This window comes from Epinephelus fuscoguttatus, linkage group LG19 (assembly GCF_011397635.1).
Source record: "Epinephelus fuscoguttatus linkage group LG19, E.fuscoguttatus.final_Chr_v1".
In the NCBI taxonomy this organism is placed as follows: domain Eukaryota; kingdom Metazoa; phylum Chordata; class Actinopteri; order Perciformes; family Serranidae; genus Epinephelus; species Epinephelus fuscoguttatus.
The window spans coordinates 36427395-36445158 of NC_064770.1; the positions used below are offsets into that span (position 1 = coordinate 36427395).

General features: G+C 45.0%; 2 protein-coding genes across 2 annotated transcripts in view; both read left to right on the forward strand.

Moving 5' to 3' along the window:
* The window catches only part of kri1 (KRI1 homolog), a 602835-nt gene that overhangs the window by 105658 nt on the left and 479413 nt on the right, over nucleotides 1-17764 (forward strand). The window lies entirely within an intron of this gene.
* On the forward strand, nucleotides 16298-17714 carry foxd7 (forkhead box D7). Its single transcript, XM_049560775.1, has one exon. It carries the CDS (start codon nucleotides 16584-16586, stop codon nucleotides 17523-17525), a length of 942 nt encoding a protein of 313 aa, XP_049416732.1. The 5' UTR covers nucleotides 16298-16583; the 3' UTR covers nucleotides 17526-17714.

Consider the following 17764-nt stretch of genomic DNA (forward strand, 5'->3'; position numbering starts at 1 on the left):
TGTTGGCAAACACGCCGCTCTGGCCGCCACCTGTGGTGAAAGTTCACATGCTATTTGCAGAGCAGAGTTCCCTCTATGAGAAATCATGTGCCCAGATTCACATGTTCAAAAAGATAAAAACAATGACAGTGTCGTGTCAGCACAACCGACAGTGGTTGTCTGATCGCAGCTTATCACTCAAACTAGGAGCGGAAGGGCAACAGGAGCAAAAGTGTAAATGTATTCTCAGTGTGTTTATCTGCTCTAACATGAGCTGCAAACGTTAATATGTCCGACTATCTAACTTACCGTCTACAGCAGTAACCCAACATTACGTGAAATACGACCCAACTGCCAAAATAGACATTGGTTTTGATTTCTGCAAACCACAGCTACGCTAGATTTTGTACATTACGTAGCAGATACTTTACATTTCTTTACATTTCAACAATGCTGTTGTTAACATGTGGCTAGATTTGGGCACAAAAACCATTTGGTTATGGTTAGAAAAAAATCATGTTTTGGCTTAAAATACCTCCTTTTGGTGGCACTATACTGGCAGAAAACATAGTGATGGCTCAGTAAAAAAGAAGCTTTTGTTGCTCTATCCCAGCAGGAAATGCAGCAATGTCTCAGAAAATTGCAAAATGTTTTTTGTGGCACCATCTGGACAGAAAACCTGGGAATGTCTCGGTGAAAAACAACCGCTTTTCATGGCTCTGTCCCGGCTAGAAATGCCATCTTTGAAAATGCTTTTTTGTGGAACAATCCCAGCAGAAAGTGAAGCAATGTGTTGGTTAAAAAAAACAAAACAAAAAACAAAACAAAACACTTTCCATGGCACTATCCCAGCAGAAAGTGAAGCAATGTGTTGGTTAAAAAAAACAAAACAAAACAAAACAAAACAAAACACTTTCCATGGCACTATCCCAGCAGAAAAGGTGGCAACGTCTCAGTAAAAACCAACCACTTTTTGTGGCACTAATCTGGCTGGAAATGAAGCGAGTCTCCCAAAATAGTGAAAAGCTTTTTGTAGCACTATCCCATCAGAAAACGTGGCAACATCTCAGTAAAAAACGTAAAGTCAGTAAAAATCTCTTTCAGTTGCAATATCCACCGCAATTTCTTGGTAAAATTTTCTTGGCATTATCCTGGCTTGAAATGCAGCAACATGTCAGTAAAAAACAACCTCTTTCTGTGGCACTATCCCGGCTGGAGATTAAGCAAGGTCTTGGAAAAGAACACTTTTTGTTGCACTATTCCCGTGGGAAAAGCAGCAGTGTCTCGGGAAATAAATCGGTTTTTTGTGGCACTGTCCTGGCTAGAAATGCAGCAATGTCTAACAAACCCCTTTTCCATGGCACTAGCCCATCAGAAAACGTGGCAACATCACAGTAAAAAACAATCTTTCAGTTGCAACATCCTAGCAGAAAACACTGCAATTTCTAGGTAGAATTTTCTTGGCATTATCCTGGCTTGAAATGCAGCAACATCTCAGTAAAATCAACCGCTTTTTGTGGCACTGTCCCATCTGGAAATGCAGCAGTGTCTCGAAAAATAGCTAAATGTTTTTTGTGGTACTATTTGGACAGAGAACCTGGCAATGTCTCGGTAAATAAATGCTTTTCCATGGCAGTATACCAACAGAAAATGTGGCAACATCTCTAAAAAACAACAGTTTTTTCGTGGCACTATCCCTGCTGGAAATGAAGCGATGTCTCAGAAAATAACGAAACACTCTTTGTGGCATTATCCTAGCAGAAAACGTGACAACATCTCGGTAAAAAACAACCACTTTTTGTGGCACTATACAGACAGAAAATCTGGCAATGTCTTGGTAAAAATCAGTCGCTTTTCAGGGGATAATCCTGGCTGGAAATGCAATGATGTCTCCAAAATAATGAAACCCTTTTTGTAGCACTATCCCATCTGTAAATGTGGCAATGTCTCCATAGAAAACAACATTTTTAGTGGCAATATCCCGTCTGGAAATGAAGCAATGTCTTGGAAAATGACAAAATGCTTTTTGTAGCACTACCCAGCAGATAATGTGGCAATGTCTCGGTAAAAATCAATCGCTTTTCATTTCACTGCATTAACAAGTCGTTAAAAAACACCCACATTTGATGGTGGGCAGCAATGAGCTAGCCAGTGAGACGCACACATGTGCTAACGCTCACCTGCAGCCAGACCATCCACCATAACGGACCACAGAGAAGGTGAGATAACGTGACTTTATTCCCTGTTCAGGACATCATTACTGTATGTGCGTGCATCATTAATTATAATTCAATAACATCATATATATTATTCTGAAAAGGGTCATTCTGCATTATGAGTACTTTCACTCCAGATACTTTAAGTATACTTCGATTCTGATACTAGATCTTAGTACTTCTTCCTCCTCTGTCAGCTCAGCTTTGTAGTGGTAACATTACATATTACATGTTCAAACCAAAGTGACTTTAATGGCATCATTTGCTTTAAGATCAGAGTCAGGAAATCTGTTTCACCTCTGTGAGGCTGCTGTACTTACATCAGTCTGTCATCAAGATGTCATCAGGCCCAACAACAGATCTGCAGCAGTGTGGGCCAGTCTGCATGACTTACATCTTACATTGTCCATGTAATGTGTGCACCTCCTGCTATGGAACATGCTATACTTTAACTCACACATGGGTTTGTATGAATCCACCAGAGAGCAGAACCGTCATCTGTCATCCTGCCTGCTCATCTCCAGAGCAAACAGTCTCACTCCAACAAAAATACATGCTCAAGACATTAGCTGTTTAAAACCAGTAGAGTGGACACAACGTCAACCATATCAAACAAATATTCTGTGTCTAAATCCATCCACATCCCACCTGTGTGTTCACAGGCCGCTGCCGTCCGAGGATGTCAGAGAGGTCACGGGACAGCCGCCGTGTTTGGGACAGCGGGACTCCAAAACATGTGGAAACTGAGACCAGGTGGGTTTCCTGAGAGCATGCCAGCAGAGGAATGTTTCTGTCAGCGCTGAACTTGTCTGGTGGGAATCACCCCTGGAATGTGTTAGCGTCACAGCTGAAGGTGTCGGGATCACGCACTGTGTGTGTGTGTGTGTGTGTGTGTGTGTGTTTGTGGGTGTAGGTGTGTTTGGAAATACACACATCTTGCAGCATAAACCTGTAGCATGTATGGCACCCACAAAAAACACTATAATATTAGCATTAAGAATTACTATAGAATTGTTAATTGGTGTGACCAGTCTGTCCTCAAGATTAAAGTGTCTAAAGCCGGATTTATACTTGTGCGTCAGCTCTATGCAGACCCTATGTCGTGGCCTACACACATGGCTTACGCTGTTGTGAGCATTTATGTGTCTGTGTCACTCTGCAGTTGCACCTCCAAAATATTAAATGGCCGTGGGGTTTCTGTGAAGTGCTGTAAAGTTTAGTTGATTCAAAACACAATTTGTGTACACAAGTACACAAATCAGCTTCACTATAACTCACAGCATTCACAGACAAACACTTGTCTTTATCTGGACACATTTTCCCCACAAATACAACATGCTAACATTATTAGCCCAAGCCTATGGCATTTTACATTGTATAAATTAGCCTAGCAGCTAGCAGACTTTTCCTCTACTCATATGAAGCCAGGGACAACAGCAACATTTAACAAAGGTAACGTTACAAAATTCAGCTCCATTACAACTCACAAGGTTCACTGACAAAACAACTGTCTTATACTAAACACATTATCCAAACAAATACAACATGCTAACGTTATTAGCACAAGCCTATGGCATTTTACTTTGTATAAATTAGCCTAGTGACTAGCGGAGATTTCCTCTGCTCATATGAAGCCAGGATAAATCACACACAAGACTTAAGATGATATTTTAGTGGAGGCTTTATTGTCTTCACAATTTATTGTTTCTTATCTGTAAAATTAAAGTAAATCAAAGCTTCGTTTCCACTGAGGGAAATGGTTTTAGCTTCTGTATGAAGAGAGGATCACCTCTAAAGCTTGGTCAGTTGTCTCAGACTCTCAACATCCCCTCCATGTTGAGTTTCAGATGCTTCCATCAGGGTTTAGCCTCCCTAAATGCAGCATGTTAGTTTAGTTAGTTTTACGCGTTACAGCGTTAGTTTTGTCCCGTCTGCTATCACTTATCTTAACAAGCATTGACCGTTAATGTCCATGATTTACACCTGACAGTGTGTGATACAGTCTGTTTTGTTGCGTGAGTAAAAGTGATAAGAGTGGCTATTATGATCATGGGTTTCACTTCCTCCATGTTTATCTCCTCAGCCGCAGTTGGATGGAGCTCCCTGAAGTGAAATCTTGTGAAATCAAATGGTGGTCAGTGACAAAATGTGTGTTCATTTGAGGATCCTTGACACTAAAAAGGTTGAGAAGGCTGCTACATGATGCTATGCAGTGCTTAAAGTATATTATAGTAGTACTATAGTTCACTTTTGTATCAGTCAGGGTGTGCATGCTCACGAGTGTCTGTGAGATATTTCAGGGCTGGTAAATTATGATTGAATCAGTAACACTGGTTCACGTTAACTACAGCCGCCTATAGACTCCATTATTATTCACATCATTGTACTATATTGAAAAAAATCAAATGTTCATGCTTCTTCAGGTCCCCACGTGCACATGTGTCCCTGTCAGAGGGGTGGTGATGGATTATGAAGGGGCCCATGTCGGGACCAGCACCAGGCTCTCAATGTAACAGTCTGACCTCTAAATACACACCAGAGCGCCCAGAGGTCGTGACCCCCCGGGGTGTCCTGGGACCAGTTGCTGCATGGGCCCTCTCTACTCACGAGAGAGCAGGGGGGTCAGAGCATGTGACTGAGCCACTTGCTTCATGTGTCAGGAAATAATTTACTGCGGTGCTTTTATGTCACCAGCAGCTCCGACAAATGTCACACCTTCGTCTCAGCAGAGAAGGTGTGTGTGTGTGTGTGTGTGTGTGTGTGTGTGTGTGTGTGTGTGTGTGTGTGTGTGTGAAGAACTCACTCAGTGTGTAAAATAAAAAAACAAATACTGCATAATTACAGTGAAGCAGTTAGAGCTCTGATCTTAAAACATGTCTAGATTTCTTTTTTACTGGACCTACAGATGTTCAATAATAAAGATACTGGATGCCAAGCTGGCGTCTATTCACTCCTCACTCCTTTGAAGCTTCTCGCTTGTTGCGTACACCTGAAAAGTCTCTAGCTTCTGGGTTTACTTCTGTGGCATACGTGCAGTAGTGTCTCTCCTGCTGGCCCTGCCTTCGAGTTCCCAGTAAACTCATAGGCTTTACATTGTGATGATGTCAGGGATTTTAAATTGTTTGTCTCGGCTCAGGAAGGTTTTTCAGATATAAAACGTCCACGGATTGAAATTTCTCTAGAGCTTAGTATTACTGTACTGAAGAGGGCTAAGGCTAGCTAATGCGAGTGAGCTTGGTCGCTAATAGCAGTGATTAGTTCTGCAATGGCGTAATGCAAAACGTTACACACTATATTCAGATGTTATTACTGTACATGACTGACTGATAAAACAAAGTGAAGCAAATGTTTAACAGAAAATTACTGACAGCTGTAGAACGGGTCGTAATCACACTGCTCTCTGTTCTTTTGTCCGTCTGACAGTGTGACGTTAATAATAGGTTTAATGTGAGCAGAGTAACACTGCAACACAACACAACTCAATACAACACAAAGTAGGCAAGGCAAGTTTATTTGTAGAGCACAATTCGTACACAAAGCAATTCAAAGTGCTTTACAGAACAAGAAAATGCATTAAAATCACAATACAAAATAAAAACATAAATAATCATTATAAAATGAACTTTAAAAGAGAAGAGTGCAGATAAGATCCTTTCAGTCATATGCACAGTGAAATAGAGCTGTTTTGAGCCTAGATTTGAACGTTGTCAGAGTAGAGGCCTGTCTCACATCTTCAGAAAGACTGTTCCAGATTTTAGCTGCATAAAACTGGAACCCTGATTCCCCATGTTTAGTCCTGACTCTGGGCACCAGCAGCAGGCCGGTCCCTGAGGTCCTCAGAGTCCGAGATGGTTCATATGGCACTAACATGTCAGAGATGTACTTTGGTGCTAGGCCGTGGAGAGACTTGTACACAAGCAGAGCTGCTTTAAAGTCTATTCTCTGAGCCCCAGGAAGCCAGTGTAGAGACCTGAGCACAGGACTAATGTGCTCGTACTTCCTGGTTCTGGTCAGGACCCAAGCAGCAGCATTCTGGATGTACTGCAGCTGTCTTACGGCCCGTCTGGAGAGGCCAGTGAGCAGGCCGTTACAGTAGTCTAACCTACTAGAGACAAATGCATGGATAAGTCTCTCCAAGTCAGGTTTAGACATTATACCTTTGATTTTGGCAATGTTTTTTAGATGGTAAAAAGCTGCTGATGTTATTGATTTGATGTGGCTGTTAAAGTTCAAGTCTGAGTCCATTATTACCCCGAGATTTCTAACCTGATTTGTAGGTTTTAGAGAGAGAGACTGGAGGTGACTGCTGACACCTTCTCTTTGTTTCTGTGGACCAAATACGATGACTTCAGTCTTGTCTGAATTTAGCTGGAGAAAGTTGTTTTGCATCCACACACTGACCTGTTGGATGCAGTGACAGAGTGAATCCACTGGTCCATATTCACCTGCTGTCAGTGAGACATAGATCTGAGTGTCGTCTGCATAATTGTGGTAGGACACATTATTACTTTGTATTAACTGGCCTAAAGGCAGCATATAGAGATTGAACAGAAGGGGTCCGACCTTGGGGCACCCCACAGGTCAAGGCCATGTGGTCTGAGACACAGTTACCAATTTCAACAAAGTACTTCCTGTCTTCTAGATAGGACTTCAACCAATTTAGGGCAGTGCCAGAGATGCCCACCCAGTCCTCTAGTCTCTCTGTGATCAGATCTGTGAAAGGATCTCATGATCGACAGTGTCAAAAGCAGCACTCAGATCTAGCAGGACTAAAACTGAGACTTTGCCTGCGTCAGTGTTCAGGCGGATGTCATTTGTCACCTTAATAAGAGCGGTCTCAGTGCTGTGATGGGGTCTAAAACCTGACTGGAAAACATCAAAGGAGTTGTTCTTTAGGAGAAAGTCAGTAAGCTGTTGGTAAATAACTTTCTCGAGGACTTTGCCTAAAAACGGCAGATTTGAAATGGGCCGGTAGTTGTTCAGTACTGTGGCATCAAGACTGCTCTTCTTTAGGAGAGGCTTTGTGACCGCAGTTTTCAAGGCCTTTGGGAATGTTCCAGATTGTAGTGACATGTTAACTATGTGAGCGAGTGGTGGTAACAAACTGCTCAACACAGACTTTAGAAATCTAGTGGGTAACACATCGAGGCAGCATGTAGATGCACTCAGACTGGTGATGATCTCTTGGACAGTTTTGTCAGTTACAGGTGCAAAATGAGTCAGCTCTAAGTGTCTAGGTGGCTGCAGGGTTGTTATTGGTGTTGTGGAATTGATGGCATTTTTAATGGTCTGAACCTTGTCTTGTCGACTTGCGCCATTTCCGCTTGGCCCTCCGGCACTCCCTTTTCTGTGCCCTGACCGAGTCGTCATACTGCACACAAAGTAACACTGCAATGCAACACACCTGCACAACGATATGCAACACAATGCTATGCAACGCAAGGCTATGCTACACAAAGCAATGCTATGCAACGCAACACTATGCAACACAACACAGCACACTGCAACAAAACACAGCGCAATGCAACACAACACACATGCAATGCAACGCACCATTACACAATGTTACGCAACGCTATGCTGCGCAACGCTACGTTACGCAACATAATGCAATGCAACGTTAAGCAACACAATGCACTGCACCACAACGCAACACAACTCAACGCACCACAACATAACACAACTCAACGCACCACAACATAACACAACTCAACGCACCACAACACAATCCATGGCACTGTAACAGAACGCAATAAAACACACCGCAATGCAGCACAAACAGCCATAAAGTTCTTTGTAACGTTTGTAACTGGTACTTCATCATTATTTATCACAAATATCCACGTTGTTATTTGTTACTGTTGGTTCACCAGCTGACGCTGATGTGACACATCAGTGATGATGTCATTAACGTTGCAGAGAAAACGACCTGACTAGTGTCCGAAAGTGTTTTGTAATGTTCCAGCTGAGCTCACTGTGCAGTCCTCTACACAGACAGTGAGTAGGTCATAGTGACTGAGTGAATGATTTCAGACACAGCCCGTGACTGAGTGAATGCCGTCACTTCCTGTTTCAAATTAATCGCCCTCCGGTGTTTCATACACAGTTGAGCCACTCTAGGTTTTGACCCTACAGTCGATGGTTGTGACTTCGTCTTGTTTCTCTCAGCTGTTTGGAAAATCGCTCCCTGTGAGAACATGGAGGAGTTTGGCGGTACAAAGTTTCAGTCTAAGCAAACCATCTCACAGTTGTGTTTTTGGAGGATTACTAAAACCAGGTGGTCCGTTCCCGCTGACCTCGGAGACTTCTCACATCCAAACTTCAGAAAGCCTCATGAAAGAGAGTGTGTGGCTGCAGCCTGATGTGTGTGTTTACACTCTGGGTTGTGGAGTATCGTTGCCCGGACTCACCGCCAACTGCCCGCTGACGTCACACAATCCTGCAACAAGTCAGATCTTATTTTCTACATTTCTCAGGAGATCCTCGTCCAAACAAACTCTCCTCCCACCACATGCATTTTTCTGTGACATGCCTCTGTGTCCCCTCTGGACGAGCTGTAACACGCTGTCAAAACAATGCCAGTCAAGACGATGACAGTGGAAGATTAGCATCCCATCAGAGGCTGCATGAGGGAGAAAACAGGAAGTAAACAGGGCTCAGATATGTTGTGCATATGTCTGCATCTCTGCAGTTGTCTCACTTATCTCTCTGCATTAACCACCGAGGCCTGTAAAGTCTCCAACCCATGTAACGTCACATTACACCCTGTGGTTTAATAGCTCACTGTCAGTCGCATACAGCCACCCCAGCCAGCGCCCTAACCTCTGATGAGCAGTCAACACGGTACGAGCTGAGCTTCAAAACACAGCATCTGCATTCCTTCCATCCTCAGCCTCATCTGACAGCAGCTCAGGGGCTGAACTCAACACTGCACACAGACCGCCGCTGTCACTCTCAATACAAAATAATGTTGGAAACTTCTGCCGTGTGTCCCGCAGGCACTTGGCGTGGTGTGGTAGTTTTTAGTGTCAAGGCGTGCACTGAGGTCAGCGAGGCAGTGATGCGTTTTGACCAAAGTGCAGTGTGTTACTGTCTCTCACATGATGCTCGGTTCACTTGTCAACATCATTATATCTCAGGGAAACTCCACAGTAGACCACTTGCATGCAAACTGGACTCTGAATGTACCCAGTGTGTATTAACACTTGAGTCAGCCCAGTTTCTGCAGCGCAGGAGTGGATGTGTTTCTGTGGATGCCAAAAAAGCTTCATCATTATTACTGATGTAACGGCGCCCTCTATTGGACAAGTCAAGAAACTCTTTAAATTGTCCTAACTCAGTAAAACCCAACATTAACCAGAGGAAGGAGGGGATTTATTTAAGCTCTGAGGACTCAATACTTGTCATCACAGTTGTAAATTATCATTATTATTGTATAATTGCATCGTAAAACAGGATTGTGTGATCTGTTAATACTCCGTGTCCTTACAGAGAAGTTGTTTAGTGGCTGTCTCCTCCACTATATCAGGATATATTTTTATTCAACCTGTCAACACATTCACAAGTCAAACTAAGGGTCGAGTGTTTTAAGTTTGGCTTTTCTGTTTTGCTGTGGGACTCTGCTCCAAAGGACCAATCTGTGAAGCTACAGAGGCTCAACACTAACAAGCCATAAAGAAGTTACAGGACATAGAAAGCACAGACCAGAGGTTCCTCATAAAACTGTGAACTGGGGTCAAAGGGTACAGATGACCCCAGCCCAAGGCCAAGGGGCCCATAAAAAGGTGTATGGTTGACCTTTACATTGGATCATGTACAGTTTACTTACTGACTTACATCACTGACAACATGATAAATACATTTGTTTTGATCAGTAAAACACATTTCAACATGCCATCTGTGCATCATGTTAAAGAGATACCAGACCCCCCCTTTAAAAAAAAATCATACATGGTATTCCTATGATCTGAGACAGTCCAAAATTATTTGTGAACATTAATAACGGTCTTCCTAATCAAAGAACTAGAGTGCTAAAAACTGTATAACTGATGGACGTAGCCATCATGACGTCAGCCGTTGGTTTGTGGACTCTTGTCCACACACAAGGACTCACGTTTGACAGTTTGGCTGTCACCATTTTGGATTATTACAGCCAGAAGTGATTGTTTTTGGACAACAAGGCGAAGCTAAGCCTAAGGCTAGCTGCTAGCTTGGGTAGCATGGTGCATTTACAGCTATAGCTAACTGTGATAATGCTAACGCTAATTTTTGCTAGTGAAAAACGGGCTTAAAAGTATTAAAACAAAATGTTCTTACTGGAAAAACTGAACTTCTGACCACTTACAGTAAAGAGTCTATTGATACAACCACAAACTGATAAGACCTTTTTAGGTGATCAAAACATTGCAGTTAAAGGGAAATTTTGGTTTATTTCAACCTGTCTCCTATCGTCCTAAATATGTTTCAAGTGACTAGTGACATAAAAATAATAGTTAGCATGTTAGCCGTTAGCCTAGATACAGCCAGGCGCATTGTAGAGTCAGACCTGTTAAAATGTAAGTGAACGGGCAACCTTCAAGTGCAAAGTTAGTCCACTAAACAAGCTTTTTTTCCACAAAGACCGCCTCATATCGTTAGGATAAATGTCAGAGAACATATAGAAAACGACATGTAAACGTGTTGTCTTACCTTACCGGTGTGCTGCCATGTTTGTTTACCATTTAGCTCTGCTTTCCAAAGCGCGGCACACATATGATTTTTTTTTAATGTACCCAAATGAGCTTTATTCTATTGCTCCCAGCTCTGAAACAGAAAATGAACCCATGTGCTCAGAACATTCCCCTGTGTGTGCTCACAGTGTCATCTATAACATATTCTCCAATTCACTGTCTGTGGAGCAGCTCCAGACTTTATTCTCACTGACATCACAAGTTTGAGTTTTAGCTAAGTAGAAACCTCGAGGGCTGAAAAATGAAGCCAGAAACTTCAGTTCCTTTAATGGCTTCTTGAGGTTGACTCCAAGAGCGAGTCAGTCCCCATAGACAGGGGGTTTCCAAACTTTTCTGAACAGGGGTCGGATTAGATAATATGGGTTATTACAAAACAAATCACATACAAATGAAACAACTGAGACAACTGTTTTGTCTTTCAATGGACAATAATTCAACTTTCCCCCGCTCCTGAAAGTTTGCTACCAAACAGGAAATGTCTGCTGTTGACTGTGAGGTGAACGGAAAAAATGCAAAGTGTTCTTGCTTGATTCAGAAATATTGTGTGGGGGGACACGTATAGTATATTTTGAACAACAAGCTGGAGGCCATTTAATATTGTTCCGCGGGCCACAGTTGGCCCCCAGGATGGACTTTGAGCATGCCTGCCACAGACCTACATGTTAAAATGCCCAACTTTACAGCAGTAATAAATGTGTTTACAGCCTGGTGACATCACAAATTTGAGACTTACTTCTCTGGTTTCTGGCTTTGAAAGAGAGTAGCTCATGGTTACAAATATTGATTGACATATCGGCCATGGAAATAACGTACTGGAATTCTTAATTCATATGGTGTTCCCCTTTAACGATCAGGAGCTCAAATCTTGTCATTTAAATTTAGGTGAAGCCAGTACATTGTAAAGTTGAGACAGTGAACCTCTAAAATCCATGCAGGTCTTAGTTCGTGATCAGTTTAGTCAGTGGATGGTGGCCTAAAAAAATGTGCCTTTTTTTTCCACAGCAGACATAGTAGAAAAAACACAGGCGTTACTGATAACATTACAGGTGGCTCTGTTCCATTTAGGTGTCCCAGCAGTCCGCCATGACAGTGAGCCAGAATGCACAATATCAGGGAATGCAGCCATGATTAATGTTATTACACTTGTGCTTTTCCTGGTTCGCCAAGTATAAATGTCTGCCATGAAAGAGGTGTTTTGTAGCCACACTTCATGTAACGGCTGTGTGACCTGCTGAAGTTCAAACGGAGCATCAGAATGATGAAGAAAGGTGATTTAAGTGACTTTGAACGTGGCATGGTTGTTGGTGCCAGACGGGCTGGTCTGAGTATTTACTGGGATTTTCACACACAACCATCTCTAGGGTTTACAGAGGATGGTCCCAAAAAGAGAAAATATCCAGTGTGCCAAAATGCCTTGTTGATGCCAGAGGTCAGAGGAGAATGGCCAGACTGGTTCAAGATGATAGAAAGGCAACAGGAAGTCAAATAAGCACTGGTTCCAACCAAGGTGTGCAGAAGAGCATCTCTGAAGCAACAACGCCTTGTCCAACCTTGAAGCAGATGGGCTACAGCAGCAGAAGACCACACCAGGTGCCACTCCTGTCAGCTAACAACAGGAAACTGAGGCTACAATTCACACGGGTTTTCTCACCAAAACTGGACAATAGAAGATTGGAAAAACGTTGCCTGGTCTGCTGCACCAGGAGGAACCCAGGGCCCGCTGCACCAGGAGGAACCCAGGGCCCACTGCACCAGGAGGAACCCAGGGCCCTCTGCACCAGGAGGAACCCAGGGCCCGCTGCACCAGGACGAACCCAGGACCCTCTGCACCAGGACACACCCAGGGCCCTCTGCACCAGGACACACCCAGGGCCCTCTGCACCAGGACACACCCAGGGCCCGCTGCACCAGGATGAACCCAGGGCCCTCTGCACCAGGACACACCCAGGGCCCTCTGCACCAGGAGGAACCCAGGGCCCACTGCACCAGGAGGAACCCAGGGCCCGCTGCACCAGGACGAACCCAGGACCCTCTGCACCAGGACACACCCAGGGCCCTCTGCACCAGGACACACCCAGGGCCCGCTGCACCAGGAGGAACCCAGGGCCCTCTGCACCAGGAGGAACCCAGGGCCCACTGCACCAGTGTAACGTCTGACAATCGCTCTGAGGATTTCATCCTGGTACCTAACAGCAGTCAGGGTACTGTTGGCTATGACATGGAGGTCTGTGTGACCCTTCAAGGATCTGCCTCCCCAGACCATCACTGACCCACCTTCAAACTGGTCATGCTGGATGATGTCACAGGCAGCATAACGTTCACCATGGCGTCTCCAGATTCTTTCTCATGCTCAGTGTGAACCTGCTCTCACCTGTGAAGAGAACAGAGCACCAATGACAGACCTGCCAATTCTGGTGTTCTCTGGTGAATACCAGTCGAGCTGCACGGTGCTGGGCTGTGAGCACAGGTCCCACTAGAGGACATGGGGCCCTCATGCCACCCTCATGGAGTCTGTTTCTGACAGTGTGGTCAGAAACATGCACACCAGTAGCCTGCTGGAGGTCATGTTGTAGGGCTCTGGCAGTGCTCCTCCTGTTCCTCCTCACACAGAGGAGCAGATACCGGTCCTGCTGCTGGGTTGACGCCCTTCCACGGCCCTGTCCAGCTCCATGGATCCATGGATGTGCCATCCTGGAGGAGCTGGACACACTGATATCCCTGATGTCGACCTGCTCTCCTCTGTGTTTCAACAACCTGAATTACCATAAAGAGAATGTTAAAGTCAGATCCATGAGTGTTGGTGAAATTGACCCAGGCTCTTCACTATTTCGCCACAAGATGGCGCCACACAGTCAGAGGTCCTCCTCCCTGTGATTGATCGGGCTGCAGATACAGATGTGTCACTGCTCATAAACGGCTCCACACAACACGAAGATCAGTGAGGAAGAGTAGTTTTGAGACAGGAGGACAAAGAGATGATGAGAGTCAGAGAGAACAGGTTTCATCGCGTCATGTGTTCTGGAGCTCATAAATAACGTGTTAATGACCAGTTCAGCTCGTGAAATTTACACATGTATCCTCCCCTAAACTCTGTGTGTGTGTGTGTGTGTGTGTGTGTGTGTGTGTGTGTGTGTGTGTGTGTGTGTGTGTGTGTTTGGCTCGGCACCTCTCCGTTGTCTGACTCCGTTTCATGCAGTTATGATTCATGATACCTTAAATTACACGTTATATTATTGTCCAGTGCGCTGCCAAGATTTTAAGGGGATCAAGATGAGAGAGGGGGGCATGATGTGAAAACAACCTCAGCCTCTTTGAAGCCGTCTCAGCCTCTCCCAATGAAAAACACGCTCCGGCTTTTTATCGCTCCGTGAATCATGCGAACGGCTTCAAGTTTTCACCGAGATAAGAAAACATTTCAACTGAAGTAGCCCGGAACAGCTCCATCTAACCCGCTTTGTGACCCGCACGGATGTAGGTTCATTTATCCAGAGTGATCCAGTGAGATCCCCCAGGCCTGTTTAGTTCCTGCCAAATCGTGTTATTACACCGAGTCCTCGGTGGCTGCTGCGCTCTCCCACTTCTTCATCTGCGGTGCAAAACAAATAAGATCTCCACAATGGACGTTTGTGTTAGATAGCAGCTTTGTTATTGTTCAGATGTGTGCGTAATGGGTAAAATAGGCCTTGTTGATTTGAACGTTTCCATATTTCTGCTTTTTTTATATATATAAAAAGAACTGAAGAAAAACACCTCAGACTGAGAGCCTGGATTTAATGGCGCGTGTCTTTTATGATGGGGATTTTATAAAATTACCAGAAATAAAAACTGGAGGCCATTTCTGCAGGTTTAACATCGGGAAACATTTAGATGCATCTGCGCAGGACAGTTTGGTGTCCACTGTCCCCTGAGTTTGTCCCCGGAGCTCAGATGATGCCATACCTTCAGCTCCTCTGGTGATTTGACGCTCCCGCTCTCGCCTTATTGAAACCACACAACGCGCACGGGGCCTGTTTCCAATCTGAAGACATGCGTGATGAATTTGGGGAAATCATCTGCAGCTTTGCTGGTACCGTATAGCCCACCCAGTCCGGACCCAGTCCCCCTCTGCCCCGAGGTATCAATACGATTAGAGGCAGGAAATGTGGGAATCCCCAACAAAGGGCTCCATCATTAAACACAAACAACCAGAGGCCTCCCAACAATACCAAAAGCGCCCTCCTCTCCTGACTCCTCTTTTATGTCTGCGCAAGTGAAAATCTATTACTTTCATCCCAATATCACCATCCTGCTCTCAGCTGCCCATTATTAAAGAGGATAATCTGACGGGGTTACGGAGGACTTTGATAGGCTCGCCTTTAAATGGAGAACAGAGAGAGTAGAGTTACTAACCCGGGTTATTCACACTGCACGACAAATATTATTCCTTCTCCATTTCACACATGGGGAGATTTATCAATCTCAGAGAAGCTCGACTTCTTCGAATTTAGAGAAACCAAAAAAAAATCAGAGAAGTCACCGTGCAAGCGACAAATTATTATTTTCTCAGCAGCACAGAATCCATCATTCGCGTTTTATCCTCTGTCTGAAAACATGTAATTGCGCGTCAAGTGTGTGCGTAAAGAGCGGCTGCAGGAGCCCTCGAGGGGGATTAAGGCTTAAGTCCCTGCCTCGCGTAGAGAAGCGTTTGGGGATTTCCCCCCTCAGTCTTTAAATTCAGGATGGTGATCTGATGTCACCAGCGTGGCTATCATCTTATTTGGAAATTAAAATGTGTGTTTATGGTTCTTTATCAGCGCTTTCAATCAGCGTGGCACAAACAGTTTCCACCTCTTCGTTTTTGAGTTGAAATAAAATGAAAAAAAGTAATTTTTAAAAATATTTCTCAAGATTTTTTTTACACAGAATAAAAAGATAATAAGAGCAAAATTAAGAAATAAAAACTAAACTAAATCATTCTTTGGAAAGGGATCATGACTTCAGGAAAAAGTTTGAAAATGTTTTTGGTGGACGCACTCTGCTGCAACCATCCTTCTTGTTTTATTTTGTCTTTCTTAAATTCGTAGTTATTGTAACAATTTGACACTCTGGAGTCAACCCTCAAATCCCTGAACAAAAACACTGGCTCCCCTCTAAAAATAGCCCTCTTCTGATTTCCTGCTCTTAAGGATGTTTTCACTGAGCAGATCTCTGATGTCCGCGTCGACTTGGCACCGACGCGCCGATGATGAGAGTGCCTGGGAGGCTGGTATCGGCCTTCTTGGTACCCTTTGCGCCGTTTTCATTGGTCAGGATCCTGTTCCTCGTGCCTCGACGTGACATCACATCCACCCGACCCACAGGAAAGCAACGGAGATTACAGATGATGCTGGACATCTCGGAGGACGTGCACACTTTTACGCTTTTACGCACAATCACTCGCTGACCGCTCTGTTGCGCTTAAAGGCATTAAAATAAAGGATATCAGCGCGTGCGGTTTGGAGGAGTCTGGAAGGAGTTTTGGAGAAGTAGGAGGAGGATTGTGCTCGGGGTTTTTTTCCACTTCTTTTTTTGTGAATGGAGATGAGTCGTGCGTAAAAATCTGGTCATCGCGTTTAAGAGCAGCGCTGTCACTCTCCCACCTGTTGGCAGGTGGTGTTGGCTTCACCCGCGGACATCTACTATGACATTGGGTTTGGACATCATGGAGGATATTGTTATCGACGTAGTAGGGGAAGGACTCAAAGACAGCGCAGAGGAGCAGCTGTTACCTTTGGATGAGTCGCGCAGCACCGAGACTTCCAGCGGACAGAGCAAAGAGGGGGACGCGTACAGTCCCGACCCGGCGTGTCCTTCTCCTGCTAAAAGCAAAGGTCCCGCGTCGGTGAAGCCTCCGTACTCTTACATCGCGCTGATAACGATGGCGATACTGCAGAGTCCGAAGAAGCGGCTCACCCTCAGCGAGATCTGTGACTTTATCAGCCACCGCTTCGTGTATTACCGGGAGAAGTTCCCCGCCTGGCAGAACTCTATCCGACACAATCTGTCGCTCAATGACTGCTTTATAAAGATGCCCAGAGAGCCCGGGAACCCCGGGAAGGGCAACTACTGGACGCTGGATCCAAACTCCTCGGACATGTTTGAGAACGGGAGTTTCCTGCGGCGGAGGAAGCGCTTCAAGCGGCAGCATTTCCGCTTCGACCCGCTGAAGGAGCAGCACCTGGAGCCCAGCGGGCTGCACGGCTTCCCGCACGGCGCGTACGGGATCGGCGCCGCGGCTCTGCAGCTGCCCAGCCTGGAGCTTTACCCCTACCTCCATCACCCCGCGCACTCCCCGTGCGCCCCCGCCACCATCCCACCTGTCAGCAGCATCCTGCCGGCCCTCTCCAGCTTCTTCTCCCGCAGCGCGCTCACAGCCAAGGCGTTCCTCCAGGCGCAGCCCGGCATCGACGCCTTCTCCCCGGCACAATGTGCCTACTCCTCTCCTCTGACCTCCAGCGCTGCCTACGCGTCTCCTGCGCTCTTCCACCCCGCTGCGTCCCCGCACTTCATCAGTTTACACCAGGAGTATCAGAAACTACAGACTCAGCGAGGCACCGTGGACCTCTCCAAACACAATGAATAACCAGCAGCGACTCTGAACTCGTGTTTTCTCAGGTAACAGAGACAGTTTCAGCAGATTTACTCCAGCGATGAATCTGCGCTCAAAGAATGTTGTAGATATGTTGAAAAAAAAACCTCTCCTTTTCACCTTTATGGCAAAAAAACTTTTTTATTTTGACCATGAACTATCTTCTTTTTGTTTAAATATTTAAATGACGAGTTTCCTTTACTTTTTTTCTGGAAAGAAATAAAACTCAATAT